The sequence below is a fragment of the Myotis nattereri genome (genome assembly GCF_964212035.1).
Source record: "Myotis nattereri genome assembly, chromosome: 5".
In the NCBI taxonomy this organism is placed as follows: Eukaryota; Metazoa; Chordata; class Mammalia; order Chiroptera; family Vespertilionidae; genus Myotis; species Myotis nattereri.
Window position 1 is genome coordinate 81,208,205 of NC_138080.1, and position 23,401 is coordinate 81,231,605.

The 23,401-nt window shown below is 46.7% G+C and overlaps 1 protein-coding gene across 1 annotated transcript in view; it reads left to right on the plus strand.

The window, feature by feature from the left end:
* Positions 1 to 6,154, plus strand: part of UBE2D2 (ubiquitin conjugating enzyme E2 D2) — a 50,624-nt gene extending 44,470 nt beyond the window's left edge. Inside the window, exons 6-7 of the mRNA XM_081091187.1 lie at positions 1,298 to 1,391; positions 4,488 to 6,154. Coding sequence (XP_080947313.1) covers positions 1,298 to 1,391; positions 4,488 to 4,533 — 140 coding nt within the window. The 3' untranslated portion in view covers positions 4,534 to 6,154. The remainder of the gene's footprint in view (positions 1 to 1,297; positions 1,392 to 4,487) is intronic.
* Positions 6,155 to 23,401: the final 17,247 nt, after the last annotated feature.

Genomic DNA, 23,401 nt, shown 5'->3' on the forward strand with positions numbered 1-23,401 from the left:
CTTCCCAGTTTGATAGGCTGGACAAGTTTCTTCTTTTTATAGTCAGTAATTTCATGAACATTCAAAAATCTATAACTCCCTGTTGTCATTTCCAGGAAATACATGAAATCTTTCCTAATTGCTGTTAGGATGTTCTGTGCTTGAAGAGGGCATCAGGTGATACACCTGACAATGGGAAGAGAAGATGTTTTGGGAATGCCATCTGCCAGAATTGTGGGCAACGGGAATGAAGAGTCAGAAAACATCTTTCCTGATGTTTTTTATTTTCCATATATTCTTAAGGCAAGGAAATAGCTTTTTTGTTAAACTGAATGATAAAGGGCATGTAAACTTTTTCTTTACCTCTCAGAAGCCCTTGATCTCTACAAAATAGATTTGATAGGAAAATGAGTAAATCCTTTCCTGCTGAATTGATGTTTTGGGAGTAAAGTGGGATCAGAATTATTATCTCTTACTGCCAAACATTAAAGCTGAGTTCTATTAGTCTCAGAATAGAAGGATTGGGATTTATTTCAGTATACCAGAAGCCACTGGATTTTATGTAATTAGTGGCCTTGGCTTCCTTTTTACATTCAATAATGAATACATAAATTAACAACAAATTTAACAGAGGAAATTGTACTATTGAGATTTTCTGCTATATTCCAGGTTGTCACTGAGGAAATGGCTTAGATGAGATTCTAAATTGTCACTGAAAAGAATTTGAGATTTTAGTAGAAGTACCCTCTGTAATAAGTATAGCTAGCCCCATTTGAGGGCAGATACTAGCCTTTATGTTTTTGGACTAAATTGTTTTCAACTGAAAATGAAACAAATCCATTGCATCTGAATGTAATATCTGCCATTGAGAAAGCAGTGATAGTTGGATTTCATGTTGGTTATTTCTGACTAAGAACATTCAGTAGTGTGGTTTCTTTGGAATTTTGAAAGCCATTTATTCCTGAACATGGACTTCTAAAAAATGAAAGTTTATGAGCTCTGAAAAGTGTCATTGGTCTGGGATTTGGAAGACCTGGATTCTAATTTCACTATAATTACTCACTAATGGGACATTGGGCAAGTCACTTCACCAGCCTGGGCTAACTTCCTTAGGGTTTAAGCATAGAGAAGTTTAAGCATAGAGAAATCTTATAATCTTTGTTGATTACTGTAACTATAAAGTTAGGTAGAGCTTAACAAAGCTGCTAGGCACTGCAATATAAATAGATTCTTAGAATTTTCTCATGTGTTGGCACCTCATGTTTCTTTGAATTCTTTGCTTTTATCTTTACTAATTTATATGTTTTCTTCATTCTAGTACTCTTGTCCATCTGTTCTCTGTTGTGTGATCCTAATCCAGATGATCCTTTAGTGCCTGAGATTGCTCGGATCTACAAAACAGATAGAGAAAAGTAAGTATGGCCACCAGACAGAAACGGACTTGTGGTAGGGTAGAAATGTTTGTGACTCGCATCTTTCTTAACTAAGGGCTGGGTATGGATCAGATATTTAAAATGAAATCCTAATACACTCACCTGGGGATAGAAAAGAGGAGTGTTTGCATTGAGTATCATTACATGTAGATGACACTGATACTTTTTATTGATTTGAGAGAGAGAGAGACATTAATATGTTGTTTCGCTTATTAATTGCATTCATTGGTTGGTTTTTTTATGTGCCCTGACCAGGGATTGAACCCACAACTTTGGTGTATCGGGCCAATGCTCTAACCAACTGAGCTTCCCAGCCAGGGCTGGTATTATCTCTTAATTATTTGATATGACTCCTACTGTCTAGAGCAGCGGTCACCAACCTGTCAAACCTCACAGACCCCCGTGAGGTCTGAAAGGTTGGCAACAGCTGGTCTAGAGAAACTTTTCTGCATTATATTTTCAACAGTTTTATGTCTTCTTGGCTTTTGATATTATAACTCATTTTGCATCAAGAGCCCATTTATCTTAGGTATTTGAAAATTAATGAGGAAAGGAAATTGTTTTTCTACCATTTGGTATATTTTTAAAAAAGAAAGAGAATAAATGCCACCAGACATAAAAACCCAAAATTTCCTTCAAAAAAATAAAACTTAATGAAACTTAATGTAGAATTTACATATTTTAGAATTGTACTACGAACTATTAAGAATGGCCAGGATATCCAAAGAAATAGTAACTAAAAGTATTCTGATCGTTTTCTTTCTTTTTTTTTTTTTTTGGTATATTCATTAAAATAGGAGGAAATAGATGGGGGAAAGTGGATAATTTTCTAAAGTTAAAATATAAAGAATTATTTAAATCCTTCTGGATAAGCAAGGCATATAGATACAACGTTTGTGTGTGTGTGTGTTTTCTTGATCTTCACACAGGGGTTAGGTTTTTTTTATTATTATTATTAGAGGAACGCAAAAGCGGGGGGTGGGGGAAAGAAAAACATAAATTGGCTGCCTCTTGTACTCCCCCCCCCTCCCCCCCAGTTGTGGACTGAAACCGCAACCTAGGTATGTGCCCTGGCCAGGAATTGAATCTGCAACCTTTTGGTGTATGGGATGGCACTTCACCCAACCAAGCCATACCAGCCAAGGCTAGATACCATATTTTTAGGTGGGGCATTGGGGGATTGTAACAGCAATTGGTTATTAGTTTAGTTTTGTCTGTATTTAGGTCTAAATAGTCTTTGTAGTCATGTATTTCTGGCTGCATTCAGAATAAAATTAGATCATGCTTTTTTCTGTTTGTGAATTTATGCAAATACATTTCTTTTATTGGAGAACCATTTTGTCAAATATCTGGAATTGTGGGCATAACAAAAAGGCATTTCCTAAGCCATTGTTGTTGTAATGTTCAGAAGAACTTGCCTGCATCCCTTTTTATTTATTTTTATCGTTTTTTAAATATGTGTTTGTTGTTTATCCTCACCTGAGGATATTTTTCCATTGATTTTTAGAGAGAGTAGAAAGGAGGGGGAGAGACAGAGAGAGAGAAACATCGATGTGACAGACACACATAAATTGGTTGTTCCCACATGGGCCCAAACCAGGGTGGGAATCTAGCCTGCAACCGAGGTACATGCCTTTGACTGGGAATTGAAACTGTGACCCTTCAGTCCATGGTGCCAATGCTCTGTCCACTGAGCCAAACCAGCTAGGGCTAATATGTTTTTATTGATTTCAGAGAGAGGAAGGGAGAGGGAGAGAGAGAGAAACATCGATGGCCTCCTGGAGGTCCCCCCCTTCCACCTCTGCTACTGGGAATGGATCCTGCAACCCAGACATGTGCCCTGACTGGGAAATGAATTGTGATCTCCTGGTTCATGGGTTGATATTCAACCACTGGGCAACACTGGCTGGGCCTGCATCCCTTTTTATTTTTTTTTTATTTTTTTTTAATATATTTTATTGATATTTTTACAGAGAGGAAGGGAGAGGGATAGAGAGTTAGAAACATCGATGAGAGAGAAACATTGACCAGCTGCCTCCTGCACACCTCCTACTGGGGATGTGCCTGCAACGAAGGTACATGCCCTTGACCGGAATCGAACCTGGGACCTTTCAGTCCACAGGCCGACGCTCTATCCACTGAGCCAAACCGGTTTCGGCTGCATCCCTTTTTAAATCAAAGAATTGTAGAACCTTTGGCCTCCTTATTTTACTACTAGAATGTTCTTCTGGAGCAATAGACCTATTCATTTTAGAAACCAAATTGTTAAAATACATTCTGCCAGAACTAGTGATTTTATTGAGGCAGAGGAAATTATTATATCAATTTAATCACTATATGTATATGATTTCAAGAACCATATAATGTAGAAGTATATAATTTGAAGAACTCCAAGTAAATGAACAAGGGTTGAAGATCTTTCCTAGAAATAAGTCAAGCAAGTGTAGAATAAGGGTATGCCAGCAAATGCTAAAATTGAATCAGAACCCTCTATTACAGTGGTTGCCACCCTTTCAGACCTCACGGACCACCAGTAGCCTGCGGACCACCAGTTGGCAACCGCTGCTCTATTAGTAGCATTTTCAGGACATTGTTTTTCTCTTAACAGCTTTTTTTTACCACTATCATTAAATAAATTAGAAATTTGGGATAAAAGGTGGTTTTACTTGAATGTACATTTCCCCCCTCAAGTTATGGGTATGTGTTTGTTTATTTGTTTGTTTTTGTTCATCCTTACTGGAGGATATTTTTCCCATTGATTTTTAGAGAATGGAAGCAGGGTAGGGAGAAGGGGGGAGAGAGAGAGAGAGAGAGAAACATCAATCAGTTGTCTCCTGCATGCGCTCCTATCAGTGCTGGGGATTGAACCTGCAACCCAAGCACATGCCCTTGACTGGGAATCGAAACTGAGACCCTGTGGTGCTCAGGTCAGCGCTTTAACCACTGAGCACACCTGCCATGGTACTACATGGGTTTTTAATAAAGAACACCAGAGAGGATAAAAATGTTACTAAATGGGATAATGAATGATGCCTTCTCACCTGTGTTAAGCTAAGCTTCTCTTTGTGTGTACAGGTACAACAGAATAGCTCGGGAATGGACTCAGAAGTATGCGATGTAATTAAAGAAATTATTGGATAACCTCTACAAATAAAGATAGGGGAACTCTCAAAGAGAAAGTCCTTTTGATTTCCATTTGACTGCTTTCTATGAGCCCACGCCTCATCTTCCCCTGTGCACATGTTTACCTGATACAGCAGTGCTGCGTGTTGTACATACTTCGAACAACAAATAGAAATACTGTACTTCTGTACCAACATTGCCTCCTAGCAGAGAAGTGTGTATGTGACAAGCCAGTTCTTCAGACATAACCTAGGTGTGAGACTAAAAGCTTTCCTATTGACTTAAATTTGGATAACTGCAAGTTGAGGGGTGGTGGGTATGTTGTGTGCTTGGATGGGAAAGAAAAGCTCCACTGACCTGTAGGAGATGTTTTTTAAGTGGAATCCTTTTAAACTCAAAACAGATATGAAAAGCAAGGCGAAGAACATGAAGCTGTTTCTGTATTCATTTTATGCTGAAGGACCTACGTCTTAGGTGAAAGTTATGACCAACCAGATTAAAATCTACCCACATCCTGTATTTTAAGGTCTAAGTTTAACTGGATTGGAGCTATTAGTATATAAAGTGTGATGGGCTTTGTTCCCACCTCTTACATTTCCCCACCCTTTAACCCTCGTCCTTTCAGCCCCTCTTTCTCTCTTCCATATTCTTTGGTTTGTATGTGGTTTCTCAGTTAATACATAGCTAATAGCTCTTATTTTTCTTATGTTTTTAACTACTTAGGTCTTTCTGGATGTAAGGGTGAAAATTCATTTGATGGAAATACTTGTGTATATTTAAAGACCCAGTTGCTCCTCTGGAGCTTGTACGTTCAAGAATGATTAATCTGTGTAATAAACTGATTACTACAGTCATTACATATAATTTTGTGTGAATAGGCTTTTTGATTTTAAGAACTTTATCTAGCTGAGATTAGTGGTGGATTTTCCCCTTATTCTTTAAATGTCCACTGCTTTTCGTTTTCATTTATACTGGTTGCATTTTAAAATCATGAAACAATTCCAGTTTACATAGTAAAAAGGATATCTTGAAAGTAATTTCACTGAACAAGATAAGGGCATAAGCTTAAAAGCTTTTCCATGAAATTTATATGTGTAGTATTCCAGGAACATGACTGTTAAACTAAGAAATTTGCTTTATTAATGAAACCAAGCTGCATATCACCAAAACCTTGTGACATTCCCTTGATACATAGGACATAGAACAAAGGCATTGCTATTTGGTAAGTTAAGCTTCTGTGATTGTAAAAGAGCAACATTGACCAAACCTGGGAAACATGAGCACAATCTTGTATTGGAGAGTCTTCATAATTACTTTGCACTAACATTGCAGGATGTTCATTCCATTTTAAATTGTACTGTATGTGGCTTTTTTGAAGTCTTCCCTTGACTCTAGTAAAATGTAGTTTGAAACTTGTAAACAACTGTGTTTGCCAGAAACATCATTCGTGTGAACTAGGCAAGTTACCTTTTTTCCCCTCCTCCTAATCTAATTGTAAACCTGGCCAGCCTGAAGGCCATGGCTGGTGCTCACTAGCCATCAGGTTCTTTCAAATGCATCTTTACACTCTTGCACAAAAATTGAGGAATAAATGTCCACTGCTTTTGGTTTTAAACTTGTTCAACTTGTCTTATCTTCAGTGTCACTATTCTCCCATCTCAGAACTAAAGTGTGACATAACCTGAAAACTATTAAAGTGTTGCATTTTAGCTGCTGGTTATTATTAGTATTTCTAGCATTCTTGACCTTGCAAAGAAGGTTTGACTGTTAACAGTTGTGGTGAAAGGAGTTAAAATTGAGCTCTAACTTAAAATTATCCTGTATTCTCATTATCGTGGGCAGGTGGGAATTCATTAATTTTTGACTTGCTATTAACTATATTGTTGACTATGGGTCAATTGCACACATCCTGAAAGCTGATTCTTTGTTATCTTAGAGAGCTGCCAGTTCATTACTATTTATTAGGTCAAAATGTAAATACTTTTACAAAAGTGTCCGTATTTTTTTAAGTGCTAAGTAAGACGTTATCCTGGTGTGCAAGTTTCTAATGAAAGGGATTTCATAGTCATAAACATTAGACCCTTGAATGCAGTTTGGTTTTGCTCATTTGAGTGTGGAGCTTATTTGGTCCAGTCCATATATATATATATGCCTTGGTCAGAATGAAGGCTCAGTCAGGGAGGCCACCTTCCCCACTCACCAAACAAACAAAAAAGTGTCACTTAGGATGGTTCTCACATTGCTTTTTACAGGAGTGTCTCAGCTTTATCACATGTGAAAGCTTGTTTGCAGTAACCCTGATTAGTGAGGCAGTGGTTATAAGGGAATGTCAATTGTATGGTTTCCCTTTGCTTTGCTTTGCTTTGCTTTGCTTTGCTTTGCTTCTTAATTACATAGAGTGCTGGGTCAAGTTATAATTGGAGTAGTTTCTTTTAGTGAAACTACATGATTTCAGATACTTACATGCTCTGTTATTGGCCAGTGGTCAAAGTTAGCGTTGTCCTGCTGGTTTCTATACTTTGGGTAGTACAAAGACTTGGAAGAAAGGCTGTTGAGGTAGGGAGTGGCAGGGTCTATAGAGAAAAGGATATGGTGGTGGTCAGAGAGGGATTCATGTTCTCTGCCCTGATCTAGCAATAGAGGCAATCATTGTACTTCCTACTGCTCCAGTATTACACTTTTTGAGTCATTCTTTGCCTTAACAAATTATTTTGAGCCCTAGGTAGATTGTCAAGAGAGATGAATTATTTCTACATTATAGTTGTAAACTGTTCCTTGTTTGCAATTAAGGTGAAACTGTGGGTTTTGTTTCAGTCTGCTCTAAGGTACTCCTTAATACAGGGGTCCTCAAACTTTTTAAACAGGGGGCCAGTTCACTGTCCCTCAGACCGTTGGAGGGCCAGACTATAGTTTAAAAAAAAACTATGAACAAATTCCTATGCACACTGCACATATCTTATTTTGAAGTAAAAAAAACAAAACAATATACAATATTTGTATTTGCATGTGGCCCGCGGGCCGTAGTTTGAGGACCCCTGCCTAACACAGGTGGCGAGATTTTAATAGAACTTTCTTCAGTTCCTGGGTCTTCTGAATTATGAACATATATTTTCTTACTACTCAGAAATAAGCATCTTTATTGCCCCTGAAGAAAATAGTCACCAGTGTTAAGGACCCATTACCTCTTGATTTCATTTGTGAGTACTCCTTATTTCAAGTGATGATGGGTTATTTTGGTGGATGTGATATTATATAAGAGAAAGCAAATTTTTAATACGAAAATAACTGTGAAGGTAGTAGACTGTCAAATATTCATTCATACACGTCTAAGAAGAGAAAATAGACCTTGGGGACATTCCTGGAGCCTGTTCCCTATTTAATTTTTCCTTATGTTGTGTATGCACTTAGATGAAAAGTGGCTCTAAGTTTGCTACCCGACAAAAGCCTTTCTTCAAAATCTTATTCTAATCATCCTAAGCCCTGGCAGGTGTAAGTGGTTAATATTCAGGCCTTCTGACTATTTCCAGGCCAATTCCTGGGATGAGCTTAGAAATATGAAAACTGGCCATAGGATCACTTTGCCAGGGTTAGTATTTATAATATTCATTCCCCCATTGTTGCCATATTTTATCTTAGTTAATATAAGTGGGAAAGTTCAAAAGTTGGGACTACTAAAGCCTTAAGGCCTTGGGTCTCAGTGGCTGAATGTATAACAACAGTCAACAACCAGCTTCGCCCTTTCTCTGACTGTTCCTGGACTGGTTGAGGCAGAGGCAACATTTTTCTAAGTGGTCACTTTTCATCTTTGAATTGTTTGGGGAGTTGCACCTCATTGAAGGCAAAGTATAATCTGCCTCTTAGCATATGTAGAGCTATGAATATCTCAGCATCAAGACAGCAACTTAATAGTTTTGAATTGAGGTTTTTGTTTTTAACCTCCTGTATAAGTTACTGGTAGAATGCCTTTTCCAGGGCTAGGGCTCATGATTGCCCTACGGTGTACTCTGAAAGCAAATGGTTGACTACATTTGGAAATGCCGAGAAGAAGCCACTAAGTGCCTGGCCAGGTCTCTGGTAACTGCTGTCCAGGGAAGAGCCGTGGCAGCCTTGGTAAATGTGCTGTGCATTCTTTTTCAGACTTTGAAGGATATGAATGGTGGTAGCTACCATTTTTCCAGGAACCGATCTCTCCTTGCCCTGAGTCACTTGTTCTCCTATTGTTTCTTCCGTAGTACTGAAAAATCTTGGCTGTTTATTAAAGGGTTCACTCTTGCCCCAAATTGTAGGACCCCTAGAGAACAAGTATGAGTAGGGAGGATTTAGTTTTGCTGACCTCAAGACCAACCACTCCCCAAATCGCCAGCTTTCTCAGCTTTGATGTTTTTCATAAGAAATTAGGATAGCTTTGGAAGCTCCAAAGCTTGGGGCTCCCTTGGAGGTTTTCTAGACCCAGGTCACAAATACAACCTGACCCAGCACCATCTCGGGTGATAGTTAAGCAAAAGCTAGGCTGCCTATCTGTTAGAAGGGGCATCTGAACTTCCCCCAGCTAATTAGAGGCAATACTGGTTAGGTCTTTCTCAGCAGTTTCCCCTACCTCCAAGCTGGATAGAAAGGGTACTTTCTTTTGAAGTTTCAGGTATAAATTTTGGGGAGAGGGGCTTAGTGATGTTTCTTCTGACACACTGTGTCCCGGGGTTTATTCTTGCTTATTCTACCCCACACCCACTGACTGTAGTTATAGATGGTTTGGAGTTTCTGTGCCCACTGATGGAGAGGATGTATTTGAAGTACATTTGCTTAGAGTGGATGCTAGTGCTTGAGTGGCCAGCAGAGGGCAGTGTTGACCCACAGCTGTAACAACCGTGAGGTGGGTGGTCAGTAAATCTGCTTGGATAGAATCTGAGAGGGGCTTTTTGTTGGGATGTGAAGGCCTGTTTGGGCTTGACTTTGTTCACAAGTTTATCCAGGACTGGATGGTCAGTGCCTACCTCAGGAAGGCTCCATCATAGGCTTAGCCAGGAAACAGGTTAGTATTCTAGCCTTAAAGCCTGCCAGAAGAAGTGTCAAACTGCCAGCCTTCCTCTCCCCTCCTCATTGGTATAGCAGCCATATTCTTGTGTGTGGACAGGTTAGTAGGGTCCAGACCAGGACCTTTGCCCACTTGGCTGCAGGTTGCATGAGGGCAAAGGTTTGTCCATTGCTTTATGTGAACAGGGGGACTCATATGTCTGGCCGCTCTCTGCCTGGTGCTCACTGTTGACTTTTGCCAGAGGAAGGCAGTCCCTATGACCCCAACCAACTTAGCCCAATCTCATTTGCCTGCCCACTTATTCTGGGCAACCAGAACATGGCTTTTCATACCCTGAGAGAGGGTGGCCTAGGGACTGGAGTAACAGAACTGGGGGCTGGTGATAAAACCTAGGAAATGTTCTTGTCCTTTTCAATCTATCTTATGTTTTGGGGCCCCGGGCTCCCCAGTCTTCCAGCCGAACAGCTGTGAGCCTCCAGAGCCACTACCCATAAGCCAGCTGCCTCTTCTTGGGGAATTCTTTGAAATTCCAGACTTGGCCATCTGGGTATGCAAATAGCTCCAGATCTGCTGAGTTCGCCAAGTGGCTGTATCCCAAACAGAGCTGTGAGAATTAACCCCCACTACCCCCAGATGGGGAAAGCTGCCTTGGGGCTGTTGGTGCCTGGAACCCAGGCTTTCACCTGCTGAAAGATTCTTAAGAGGGGGAGGGAGAGAGGAGTCCTGGAGGCTCCCAGAGCCTGCTCTAGCTCCTAACTTTATAAGATGTTTTATATCCAAAAGGTGGGTTGAAAGACTTTCTGGAGCAGAAATTCTGGACCTAAGAAAATCTCTGGAATAAGGAAGAAAGCCTTGGGTCTAGCCTGTCTAGAGAAGTGGGGGATCCCTGCAGGGAAAGCTAGCTCCTACCATGCCATACCCAGGCAGTAGAGCCGTTTTTAGGCAGCCCAGAGTAGGGCCAGCAGCCTGGCCCCCAGAATGCCTTGCTCTCCCCCTGGCCTCCCCTTGGGGCTGGTTATCTGGCTGCAGCAGGAATGTGTGCTCTGCGTAGGGAGGGGGTGGGGGTCAGGGTCAGGGCGGAAACCTGGGAATGTGGACTGCCTGCCCCTGTCCCTGTTGGAGGGAGGGAGCCGTGGAGAATGTGGCTGACAGGCCTCAGGCGTGGGAGAGTGTAGGCCTGTGTGTGTGTGTGTGTGTGTGTGTGCGCGCGCGCGCGCGCGCGCGCATGCAGGGGGGGCTGCTCGTGTGTACAGGAACTTGTAAGAGTGTGAGAATTGTGAGCATGAACATTCCTTAGTGTTTATGCATATGGGTGTGAGCCTAAGCTGTGTAGCCTTTGAGGAGCAAGAATCAAGTCTGGTTTTGAATTTCAGGCCCATGACTTCAGTTGTATATTCTTAAGCAACTAATTTATTTCTCCTTTATTTGGTTTTCTCATCTAGAAGATATCCCTCCTTCCATCCATAGGCAATGCTTGGTGGAAAATGTCCTTATCAAATTAAAGGGTTGTGGCTGTGGATGCTTATAGGTTAAGGGAGGTAGGCATGGACAGTGGGGCATCTTTCCTGGGTTCCTGTACAAGCCAGAGATTTGCTTCTCTTGGAGCAGGACCAGCTCCTAGGACACCCAAGGACCCTAAGCAGGCTGTCCAGGCCCCTTTGGGACCCACTTGGCAAGGCTTGTAAGTATCCATGAGCAGAAAGGGTAGGCATTTGGATGGATAAGCCTAACCATCCTGTGTGACTGTGACCTTGCCCAGGGTCTGTCTGTCCATCTGCTTCTCTTGGGGGACAAAGAGGAATCCAGCTTTCTCTTTCAGTAAATAAAAGCCTGAGCTGGTGGTAGGAAGAGTTGCCTCCAGCCATATTACCCCCTCCAGGTTAGGGGGTAATATGAAGGGAGGCCAGACTTCCCCCATTTGTTTCTCAGACCTACCTGAAGGATGAGAGTAAGGATAAGCCATGGATGATTTGTAGCATTGCCTACAGCCCAGGATCCTTACATCCCATCCTAGGTCACAGGCCACCTAGTGGACCTACAAGTCTCCCTGGTTAAAGTGTGTGTGTGTGTGTGTGTGTGTGTGTCTTGGACCAGCAGGCAGGATTTGGAATCCAGGTACATAGAGTTTAAGGAATTAGCTAAGGTCACAACCAGGCAAAACTTGGGAATCTTGGAAGTTTTTCCAGATGAAACCTTAAGAGGGAGCTCCCTGGCTGCAAGGGATTCCTGGAAGCCCTTGGAGAGGACCCAGGCCTTAACTGGAGGAAGTGGCCCTACACTGGAACCACAGGAGTGGCCTATAAGGGTGTGTTGAAGGAATGATCATCGGGCTCTGCTCCCATGCACATGCACCAACTGAGAATTGGGGCGGGGAGGGGGAGGGCTCTTGAACTGATGCCTCAGTTTATGCATGGGGAAATAATGGGTTACAGAGAGTGACTGGTTAGGGATGGTCCTTAGTAAGTTTATGTGGGAGGTTCTGGGACCCTATGTAACTGGATCACTGTTGGGTGGGAGGTGCTTTGTGTTCTATGACTGTGAGAGTGGCAGGAAATAGGGTCAGTAGCTATGTACCTGGTAAGAGATTGGGGGTGGTTTCCCCATCGAAGTCCCAGAGTGTGTGGCTGTTCTGACTTTACTAGGTGAAGTGATAATGTGTGGCCACTATGTGGATGAGTGCAGCAGGGCAGCCCCACAAAACCATACAGTTGGTCACACTGTCACACAACCAGTGAGTTGTGTTTGTGACACTTGAGTTAGGTTTTCAAGGTGTGTGTAATGATAGATTATTATGATATGTATAATAATGGTAGATCCCAAGACTCTGTGTTTTGAGCACTTACCAGGTGCCTGGCTCTGTGAGTTAATGCTGGTTTGCCTGTGCCACAGTATTTGTTTATTGTGCCATGTTATACAGGGTGTCCCCCAAAAATGTATACAGATTTTAACTGATAGCTCAATTTTGAAAATGAAATGTATTTTAATAAACACTGCCTTTATAATATTCAAAGTGTATGTATAGCCTTAGTTGGTTTGGCTCAGTGGATAGAGCATCGGCCTGTGGACTGAAGGGTCCCGGGTTCGATTCCGGACAAGGGCACATGCCTGGGTTGCAAGCTCGATCCCCAGTGTGGGACGTGCAGGAGGCAGCGAACCAATGATTCTCATCATTGATGTTTCTATCTCTCTCTCCCTCTTCCTTCCTCTCTGAAATAAATAAAAATATATTTAAGAAACAACAACAAAGTGTATGTATACATTTTTGGGGACACCCTATATTTGTGTTAGGGCAGTGGTCGGTAAACCGCGGCTCGTGAGCCACATGCGGCTCTTTGGCCCCTTGAGTGTGGCTCTTCCACAAAATACCACGTGCAGGTGCGCACGTACAGTGCGATTGAAACTTCGTGGCCCATGCGCAGAAGTCGGTATTTTGTGAAAGAGCCACACTCAAGGGGCCAAAGAGCCGCATGTGACTCGCGAGCCACAGTTTGCCCACCACTGTGTTAGGGGCTATGAGACAGCTGCTTCTGTGTCTTAGTTGCGGGGGTACAATTTGTGCTGTGTGGCTCTGTTGTATACTTGGGCTCATGATCTTGTGTTGCCAATATGGGGCACCATTGTATTGTTGCATAGTGTGATACCCACTTGACAATGTTTTGTTTTTAAATTGTGGTGATGATGTATAATTTGGCTGTGTAACTTTTTTGTTTTGTTGTGTGACTTTGTTGTGCAGCCAAAGTATATAACTCCCTTCTGTTGTGTGGTTGAGACCAGCTAGTGGAATGTATGACTCATTTTGTGTCCTGGTGATGTAGGTGTCTGGTATAGGGTCATCCATTGTGGTATGAGGCCCTGTTGTGGTGAAGTGAACTGGTTGTGTGATAGTGTGACCAACTGTATAGTTGTGTGTATGTGACCCTATTGTATGTATCCACATGAACCATTTGTTTGACCCCAGTTGTGTCAGACTGTTGTGGTGTAACTCCTTGTGGTGAGTGTGCCTCCTTTGTGGTGGCAGTGCCCCAAATTGGTGTTTCCCTAGACAGATTGTGTGTCTGTGTGACCCCTCTGTGCTGCTGTTCCCCTTTTTGGGTCTATGTGTTGTTTGACCTCAGCCCCCGCCGCCCCTCCCCCTCACTGTCCGCCAGCGCCGTGCAGCAATCGATCGCCATTGATTGTCCCTGACGAGCTGCTCCACTTTCCAGCCAATGTCAGGAGGGGGGATCTCCGCCGCCCTGGCGGTGTCATTTCCACACACTCCCTGGGCTGCTGCCAGTGTGGGCGCCGCCAAGAGCAGGCATGGATTGCCCAGAGCTTGGACTGGAGTGTCCATCCGGTCCACACCACCCGGACAGCATACCGACCCTTGTCTGCCTGGCCTGCACCCAGGCCCCTCCCCTTCTCTGGGTGGGTGTCTGTTGTCGCTACACCAGTTTGGGCGGGGCGGTGCTAGTCCAAGTGCCTGCCTGGGTGGGGGTGATGCGGGCCTTTTCTTGCGGGTGGAGGCTCAGGCCTGCCAACTTTGCTGTGGCCCAAACAGATGCTAATGATTTTCCTGGAGGCTCCAGTTATCTCTGGCCTCAGCCAGCCAGAGTGCAGGCCTGGGCGGGCACAGACTGCTCCCCACCCCCCTCCTCACCCTCATGAACACCTGGCCCCAGTGGACAGTAGGGGTCACAGGCTGCCCAAGGGCAGCCCCACACAACCATAAGTTAGTCACACTGTCACACAACCAGTTCATCCCACCACTCTGGCTGTGTGGGAATGTTTGCTCTCTGTCCACCCTGTATGCTATACTGTGTCCTTTTTGAGCCCCTTTCCAAAGCTGTTTCCACCCACCCACACAGGAGAAACTGAGGCTCAGAAGCGTGGCCCAAGGTCATAAGACCCTTTGCCTGCTTGGCTGAGTGGGTCACCCTCTCTTTGAGCCTTCCCTGGTCCCCCATTGCCCAGGGGCCAGAGTCAGTTTCCAGGCTCCCCGTGGAAGTGCTGACGTGGCTCTGAGCAGCTGTCTGGGGCCAGGAAGCAGGGCAGATGTCACAGTGCCCAGGGGAGGAGGTGGCTCCATGGGGAGGGTAGGCAGGGCCTCTTGCCTGGCTAGACAAGTTTCCTCCCCCTCCAGGCCTGGTTGGCTGTCTGGGGCTGGGGCACAGCCATGGGCCAGGCTGTCCTGCCTCCAAATTGAGCTCCAGCTCCTCTGTGTGGCTGCTGACAAGTGTTGCAACCTCTCTGAGCTTCCTTCCCTGTCAAAGGAGAATAATAGCATCTGCTTTGAATAGGTGTGAGCCTCAAATGAAAGCAGAGATGTGCAAAGCCCCCAATCCCATGCTGTATACTCTGTTCCTGCTCAATAAATGTCAGTTATTATTGTCTTTGCAAGTGAGAATCTGGTGTGTCCAAAGGTAAAACTGGGTCCTTAGGGTGCCAGCTGGCTTCAGAGGTCATTCTAGCCAGCCTCTTGCCTTGTTGCCCCTGGCCTTCTGCATTTCTCATGCCTGTCTAGCTTTGTTCCTTCTCATTGAAGTGTCAGCCCCCCTCAGCTCTGCCTGTTGCCTAGCTGTCCCCAACCACTCCCTCTTATCGGTGTGGTTCCCTCCTATCTGGCCTATACATAGGGTCCCTCAAGCAGCACAGCCTCCTGGGAACAGCAATCGATGGAGCGGAACAGCCTCCCTGACAGATGGATCCACGGAAGCTGGGCTGCTTCAGCAGAGCTCCCTAGGAAACCAGAGACAGGAGCTGAGCCACCATGACTGCCTCCTAAATAGAAATGGAAGGTGATAGGGAAATGAGGAGGCCAGAACTTCCAACCAGCCACAGGTTGGGCCAGCCCTCGGAATGGGAGGGCAGGGCAGCCCTTATTTTTTTCCATAGGCTCACAATCCTCTTGGGGAGAGGGCTCTGTAGAGCTTGCCTAGTGGGTGGGATATGTCTGAGTCCCTCTCCATGGGCAGGTGAAGAGTTTTGACAGCTCTCCCACACACACATTGTGGGCACACTTCTAACAAACCCAGAGGTCGGTGGGTGGGTAGTTGAACAGGCAGGTTGCACACCACATTCCGCAGTCCTCAGGGGCCTTTGAAGCCAGAATGGCAGAAGGACCCTCTCTGATTGTGGGGTGGGAGATGATGAGCCTAGCCCCGTGTATATGTGTAAAATACGCCTTGCCTCCTACTAGTCTCCCAGATTAATCAGGGAAGTTCTTCCCAAGGTTTTTCATCCTCGGCACTATTGGCATTTTGGGCCATTTAATTCTTTGTCTTATGCATTATAGAATATTTAGCAACATCCTTGGTCTCTACCCATTGGATGCTAGTAGCAGCAGTTGTGACAAACAAAAAACACCTCCACACATGCCTCAATATCCCTTGTGAGGCAAAATCAGTTATAGTTGGGAACCATTGGTCTAACATGAAGGCCAGCCCTCTAGGTTGGGAGGGGCAGCCAGGAACCTTGTGAATGCCAACGATCCTCTGCAGCAGAGGGGAAAGTTTCCAAAACAGCCCCGTTCCTAGATCTCAGGCTCAGGAGGGCGAGAGACACCCTTTCCCCTCAGCCTCCATGGCCCCAACTGCAGGTTGGGGGGAACTATGCTTGCCTGTGATGGCAGGGCTGTTGGTGTCACTGCTCAGCTGCACCAGGTTTGGTGCCAACAACTCACTGCTGGACTACACAGCATGGGGGTGAGGGAGCGGGTGCAGTCATGGGGGTACTCAGCCTGCCTGGATGCCCTTCTGTCCAGCCAGCTTGAGGTGAGGGGAACCAGCATGGGTGATCAGCCTCCTCTCTTCCCTTGGTGCCCTGGCAATGTCTGCTGGGTAGGGGTGGGGCTGACAGGCCTCAGAACCAGTGGGGGCTACTGCCTAAAGTAGAAGGATTATAGACACAAGTCCAGCAGGCTCAGCCAGCTGACAGCTGGGCCACCTGAGTGCCAATCTGTCCCCTCCAAGAAGGGGGTGGGGGTGGGGCAGAGAGAAAGGCACACTGGGCTGGCTGCATGGTCCCTAAGTCCCCTATCCCATAAGTCCTTGAGCCAGACTCCCTCTGGAGTCATCGCCTTCCTTTTCCTGCTCAAACTGGCAAGTAGGCATTGATGTGAAGGAAAGTTCTCTAGTGTACAGTCTCACTGCTGGGAAGTCCCTACTTATGTCTAACCTACTTCCTTCCTTCTATAGCATCTACCCTATCCTGGCCTGCATGCTCTGGCCCCCGCAGAGTCAGAGCCCAACATTTCAGTTTCTGTGGCCAGAGTGAACCCTTAACTCTAGTGGAAGAGAACCCTTATCCATGGGGAGATTCAGTCAGAATACAGACCAATGGGTCCCTCTGTGAGTAGAGAGCAAGACTGAAGGAATGGAGAGAGGCATTGATGCCAATTGACAGACTAAGGCCCACAGAGAGCAGGGTTGCCCCTAGACACATTGAACCCAGCCCGGGTCTAGGGGGCTCCCAGGGTGGAGAGGAGGAAGTGGCTGGGAGGTGGGCAGTGGCTTTGTAACCAGAGATGGGCCAGGCTGGCTGAGGTGGCAGTTTGGGGCTGGGGTTTAAAATAGTGCCTCGGCCTGGCCAGGATCGGGTTCGGGTCACCCACAAGGCAGCGTGGCCACCACCATCCGTCTCGAGTTTCTTGCTTTCCTTGATGATTTGATGGAAGCGAGGTCTATCCAGGCAGATGGACCTAAGGAAAGGGGTCTGTCTAGGCACTTACCATTACAGTCCCCTCACCAGGCTCTGGCCCATCTCCCTTCTCCACACCCACTCTCAGGGGACAGATTGCCCAGCCTCTCCTGATTTTCTCCCTCCACTTCAATAAACATTTAACACCAACTGGGGACCAGGCCTTAACCAAGCATGGAGACCTTGACCCTGTCCCAGGTCCCAAGAGTCCTGGCCTCCAAGATTGCACAGAATTGGGAGGGTGATCAGTATCCAGCCAGGATCCTCCATGTTTCACTAATGCCCTGGCCTCTGAAAGCCCTAGGCATGGGGAAAGCAAGGAGCAGAAAGACCCCTGCGGGCTACAGGACAGGAGGGTTAGACCTCAGATAATATGCCTGCGACCAGAAAAATGAAGGTGGCTACAATGGGGAGGGACAATGTTCTATTAAGAGCTAGTGATCATCCTTGAAAACTGCCCCCTCACACCCCCCCCTCCCCGCCACCGGGGAGGAGGTTCACTTCCCCCAGTTTTCCCTGGAGAGAGGAACCAAAGGAATGACTTGCCCTCTTCCCCAAGGGCAAAGCCCTGAGATACAATTTTGAAAGGGCATTCTGGTCCTTCTGTGTCCAAATAGGGCACCCACTTCCTCAGGCTGAGCCAAGAATTAGGGAAAGGGGTCCCCTCTTTAGTTTTTCAGGGCAAGTATGTAGTTCTTGCCCTGCTACATCCCATTATGCTACTGGAAAGGGGAAAAGCTCCTTGAAACACTAAAAAGTTCTGCTTAACCCTAATCCCTTCTACTCCACTCTCCCTTACTAGAGTCTCTGGGCTCCTAGGGGCAGTGGCTCCTGGGGCCTGGCAAATAAGCCATGGGTCTGAGTGGGAGGAGGTGACACTAGAGGCCAAGCACCAGCTCAGGGCCAGATCTAACTGGAGCAGTGGCCAGCCCTCCTGACAGAGCTCACATATATCTAAAAAATTGTCTTGTATATCTTAATGATTTCTCAGCCCCTGATTGAAGCATGCCCAATTTAGCCCTGCCGTAAGTAACTTTTTATATTTCCTCAGGGAATCATTTCACTTATGAATCTTTTCTGAATCTGCAATCTTGATTAAAAGTTGAATTTTATTTATTTTTTGTCTCCATCTCTTCACTTCTGAGATGCCTCCCTAGCGAAAAGGGTGGTAGCACCACCATCAATCCTCCCTCATTAACTTGTCTGGGGCAGGAGAATTCTTACTGGGGGTCTGGGGAGCAGCAGCTGGGCCTCCCCTGTGGTAGCACCTGGGGGTATGTGACCTAAGGGAGGGAAGATGGCCCAAAGGAGAGGCTCACAGAGAGTGGTGGGGGACATTGCCTGTCTCCTGCCCACTATACTCCCCTATGTGCCCCATATCAGACCCTCCCCTACCCCAGCACACAAACCCTACTGGAGCGGATGAGCAGCCCATTTTGCCTTTAGGGTGTCTCCTCACCTGTAGTTTAGCAATTTGAGGAGACAGAGAACCCTTAAGGATTCAACTTGAGAGCACTAAATTGGTTAAAATCCTGGCCTTGATCCTGTACAGCTGACACAGCTTGGGTAAGTCATCTCTCCTCTCAGAGCCTCAGTTTCCTTATCTGCAAAATGGGAATGTGATTGCTAAACAGATGACTAAGCAGGTAAAGGGTTTCCTTAGCACAATGCCTCTAGAAAGGCAGCCTTTATTATTTCCTTTGGAGGATCCCAGCACCAGGAAGCAGGGTTGGAACAATGCTAAGGGTCCTATCCCAGTTCTGACCTGTACCTAGTTCTTTTGCTCAATCCATTCATTATGTAGTCCTGGTGACACTCCTTGAGGTAGAGTGGGTGGGCCTGGCATAATTATCTCCTTGAGGAAAATAAAGGTCTGATGGGGTTGGGACTTGTCCAGGGGCTGCCCTAAGAGGCAAAGGTTAGGGCTGCAGCAGGAAAGCTAGAGGGCAAACTAGGGTGAGAAGCTCTGAACTTAGAAGTGCCTTCCCCATAGGCACCCTCCCTGCCCCTCTTCCCCCATAGTTGGAGGAGGGTCTTGCTCAGGTGCTGGGACCTCTGGCTTTTACCTCTAACCTCTGACTTCTGGCCTGGGGTGGGCTCTGTGAGAGCCAGAGTCACAGCTGGGGGTGGGGCCCAAATGGACAGGCAGTGGTGGCAGTGGAGGTGGCAGCTGTGGGAGTTAACGATTTACGAGGGGCCCCTTCCTGAGGCCTCCCTCCCAGGCCTGGCAGGCAACCCGTGACTTCCCAGGCGGCTAGACACAGAACCAGTCCCGCCAGTTCAAAGAGCAGTTCATTCCGGGCCCACCCCCAGGCACTGTCTGAGCACCCCTTTCTCAGGAATCTGAAGGGGAAGGCAAAGCAGGGGCTGGTGAGTGGAGTCCTCTGATCTGAGGAGGGAGGCTCAGGTCTGTTTTCAAAAGTCCCAGTGTGAGGGGCATTTACCACCCTTCCCTGCCTTTTGGGCCTGGTCTGTAAGGGGAGGCTGAGACTCACCCCTTCAACTTCAGCAAGCCCTCCCCATACCACCCCACCCTAGCCTACAGGTCTTGGGTAGGACACTTTCAGGCCTGGCTGGCTTCTGGATGCCCAAGGCACCCCTCCCTTTGGGCCTGGTCTGGGGCCTCCAGGTTTGGGACGCTGTACCCTCCCCCAGGCCCCATTAATTTACCTCTAGGCTCCTCCCTCTTCCTGACAGGGACGGGGTGGGCCCTCGAACCACAGCTTTGGCCTCTGGGAACACGCTGTCCATTCCTATAAGAGAGACAGTTGAACCATGATTGTGCATAGAAAAGTCAAGAGTTACTGTCAGGGACAAGGCACCTCCCACGTTCCCCACCCCCCACCCCAAACTGCCCCACTCCACAAACAGGCTGAATTCCCTGTGCCTGGCAGAGATTGGGGCTATGTCTGGTTGTCTGTGGCATGTATGTAGCTGTGCCTGGCCTAGGGGAAATACGAAGTGTGAATGTTGGCTTGGTCTCTGCTACCTCCCAGCCTCCCCCAGTCACTTTGTTCTGGAACTGGAGTCCCCCTCAGCTCTCCTCCCTTCCCCCCTGTTCACATAGCTCAGGGCCAGGCTTGGACCACCAAACTAACTTCTCAGGAATGGATGAGCCTTGGCCTCCTAAGAGACCTGACTTTTCTGATTTTCCCCTCTAGTTTCACAGCTCTTTTGTCCCTTCAAAGATCGTGGGGGCTGGAGTAGGAAGATTTAATGACTAATGGCACTTATGTGAAGGCTGAGACCCCAAAGGCCCAAGCCTGTGACTTTTCCCCTGCCCATGTTTGCACTCCCAGGCCTGCCCTGGGATTTTGGTTGAAGTAATACAGTCCAGTGTGACTCCACTGAAGACTTACTGTCCTGAGTCAGGGCTCCAGATGACCCTGCTTCCATCCTCTGTGATACATTATGGGGGTGCGGGGTGAGACTGGGGCCCAAGAGGGGTAGACATTAGGCCAGGCTCTGGATTGGCTATCTTTATTGGACACCGTACTATACTTCTCTCCATGCAGCCATTTCCCAGTCATTGAATGTTTAATCAATGACCGACGTTAGCTGATAAATGGCAGTCGTGGAAAAGGCAGATCCCTCAGACAAGGCATGGATTTAAATCCCGGTTTTGCTACTCGGTAACCTTGAGCAGGTGTCTGAGCCTGATGATTAAGTAAGCATATACATGTAGAGCAATTAATGTGATGCCTGACATATAGAAAGTTCTCAGAAGATGTTGGCTACAATTGTTATTAGTGGTACCTACTTAGTGCCCAGGCTCCAGACCCAGGGCAGGTAGATTTTCCCTTAGCCTCAAAGAATTATCATGGGTGGTGGTAATGAGGGGGTGGGGAGACAACTAAGCAAATAAAAGCTATTTTTGTGCAGCGTGGTCACTGCGGCCATAGGAGGGAACAGATGAGGGGCCCCAAAGCCTGGCCACAGAGTACAGTTCAGTGCATGCACTGCAAAAGCCCCTGACAAAGGAAGACTGAAAGACAGTCCATAATCTGCTACCAAAGGGGTGCGTATATCTGCCCAAAGGGAGAACTGTTTTCTAATTTGCACAAAGGCTAATGGTGGCCCTGTAGATATGGGCCAAACAGTCTGGGAATCAGAGGTTTCCAGTGGAGGTGACACATGCTGTTGGTCTTAAGTGAGGAGTTCATGAGATGAACTTGATTATGCGCCCTCCTGGGCAGAGGGAGCATGTAAAGCCATTGAAACTTGAAGGAAGAGTTTTGGGGTTTCTGAGGGAACCACTAGTGTTGGGTGTTATTGGTCAGCAGGGCCCAGGGATTTCAGGGAGGCATAGGGGTGGTTAGCAAAGCCAGGTCCAGCCGGGGAAGGGGCTTGGGCTCTGAGGAATCACTACAGGATGTAAAGCAAATGAACCTCAGGGCAGATCTGTATGTGAGAAGCCTCACTTTGGCTTCAGTCTCACTTGTTTCCTCATCTGGAAAATGGGGATGATACTACTGCTGGGGCTGATGTAAGGCTTAAATGAGATAATGCATGTCAGCTGTTTAGCACAATGCCCTGCCCAGAGAGGGTATTGTGCTAAACATACTCCTTCCTAGAGGACAGGCCCCTCTCTCCTCCAAAGGTGCTGGACACTTAAGGAATTTGCTTCCTGAATCTAAACTGATTGAATAACAATGTGAAACTTAAATATTCCTCTTTGGAGGCAGGGAGAAAGGACAGAAATAGTGAGTCAGGGCTGCTTCACATCCCATGGAAGGGGACTAGAATGGGGATGATCTCCCCCAAGGCCAGACTGACACTGGATCCTTCCTGGGTGTCCCCTACTTGTCTCATTTGTGATGGTGGAGAGTTCTGTGTGGATGGTTTGCACACGACATTTCCTGTTCATGTTGCATTTTCCATGTCAACAATTCTGCCCTTCTCCCCTCTGGTTCCTACCTGGGTTGGATAGGGGAGGGTCTGGATCTCCCTCCAGTTCTTAATTTCCAGGAGCAGGGAAGACTCCTAGATCCATCCTCTAAACCGGGCAGGTGTGCACCAAAACCCCTACTCCGAGAACCCCTACACCTTTGGAATCACCTGGCTCATCTCTATTGCAGCCTGCAGCTCTTCTGAATTGGGGGCAGAAGTCTCCAGTAAAAAAGTGGATACTAGTAATTCCCTAAGGTGGAAGCCACTATCCACCCTCCCGCATGAATGCTAGCATGAAGCTTCTTTTAGGTGTGCAGACCTGATTCTGCACTGACCCTTAGCTTCAGGAGCTCCGGGACTGAGCTTCATTTCTTGGATCCTAATCCTCTGAGGCCTGCTGCTAACTCTTGGGGAACAGGTGCCTCCTCACATTCTGTGCCTCAGCTTCCCCAGGTAGATGGAGGTGGGCTAAGTGTTTGGAGATCCCGGCTGTATCTACATGTGGGACCCTCCCTCCTTTTTCTTTGTATGGTCAGTGCCAGCATGGTACCTGACATCAGAGTGGGACCTAGAATGTGTCTTTAAGTAGTTTAGGGGTGATAAGAGGTGTTCACTTGTCTTAAAACTGTGTTCCCAGAGCAAGTACCTTGCTTTTGCTCACATAGTATGTTTGCTTGGGTTGACTTTTAGGAGGGTTGTTGGAGAGGAGAGGAAAGGCTAAACATCTCCCCTAGGGAACCATTCCTTGAATAAAGTTAAGAGTACACTTGGAATTTGTGGAAGGAAGGGAGGAAGTGTCCACAATGTTTGGGGAGGGGCCACTCCTTATGGCCCAGGAGGCCAGTAGGGGTAGAGAGGCAACAAACACATTCCAGGTGAACTCTGCCCTTTGACACCTCTCTCACTCCCCGACCTCCTGGCTAAGTAAGTCAAGGTCCCAGGGCCAAATTTAGACTTGGAGGGTGGGCAGTTGTCTGCTCCCTTAAACAACTGGCCTCAAGGCCCTCCACTGCCTCCTAGGAGACAGGCAGGCTGCACAGAGGAGGAGAGGAAGTAGCGAGGTGGGAGCTGGTTTCGCTTCTCCCACGACTTCTCTCACAGAGGCCAGGCTGGGAGGCCTGTGGCTGGAGGCACCGGGTCACCAGAGTTAACTCCCTGTTATCTGGGCCCCAATTGATCTAGGGTTGCAACTGTTTAACTCAAGGCAGACTTCCCCCAACTGCTCTGCTCCCTATCACCCCAGGGTCTGGAGTCTGGGGGCTGTGTT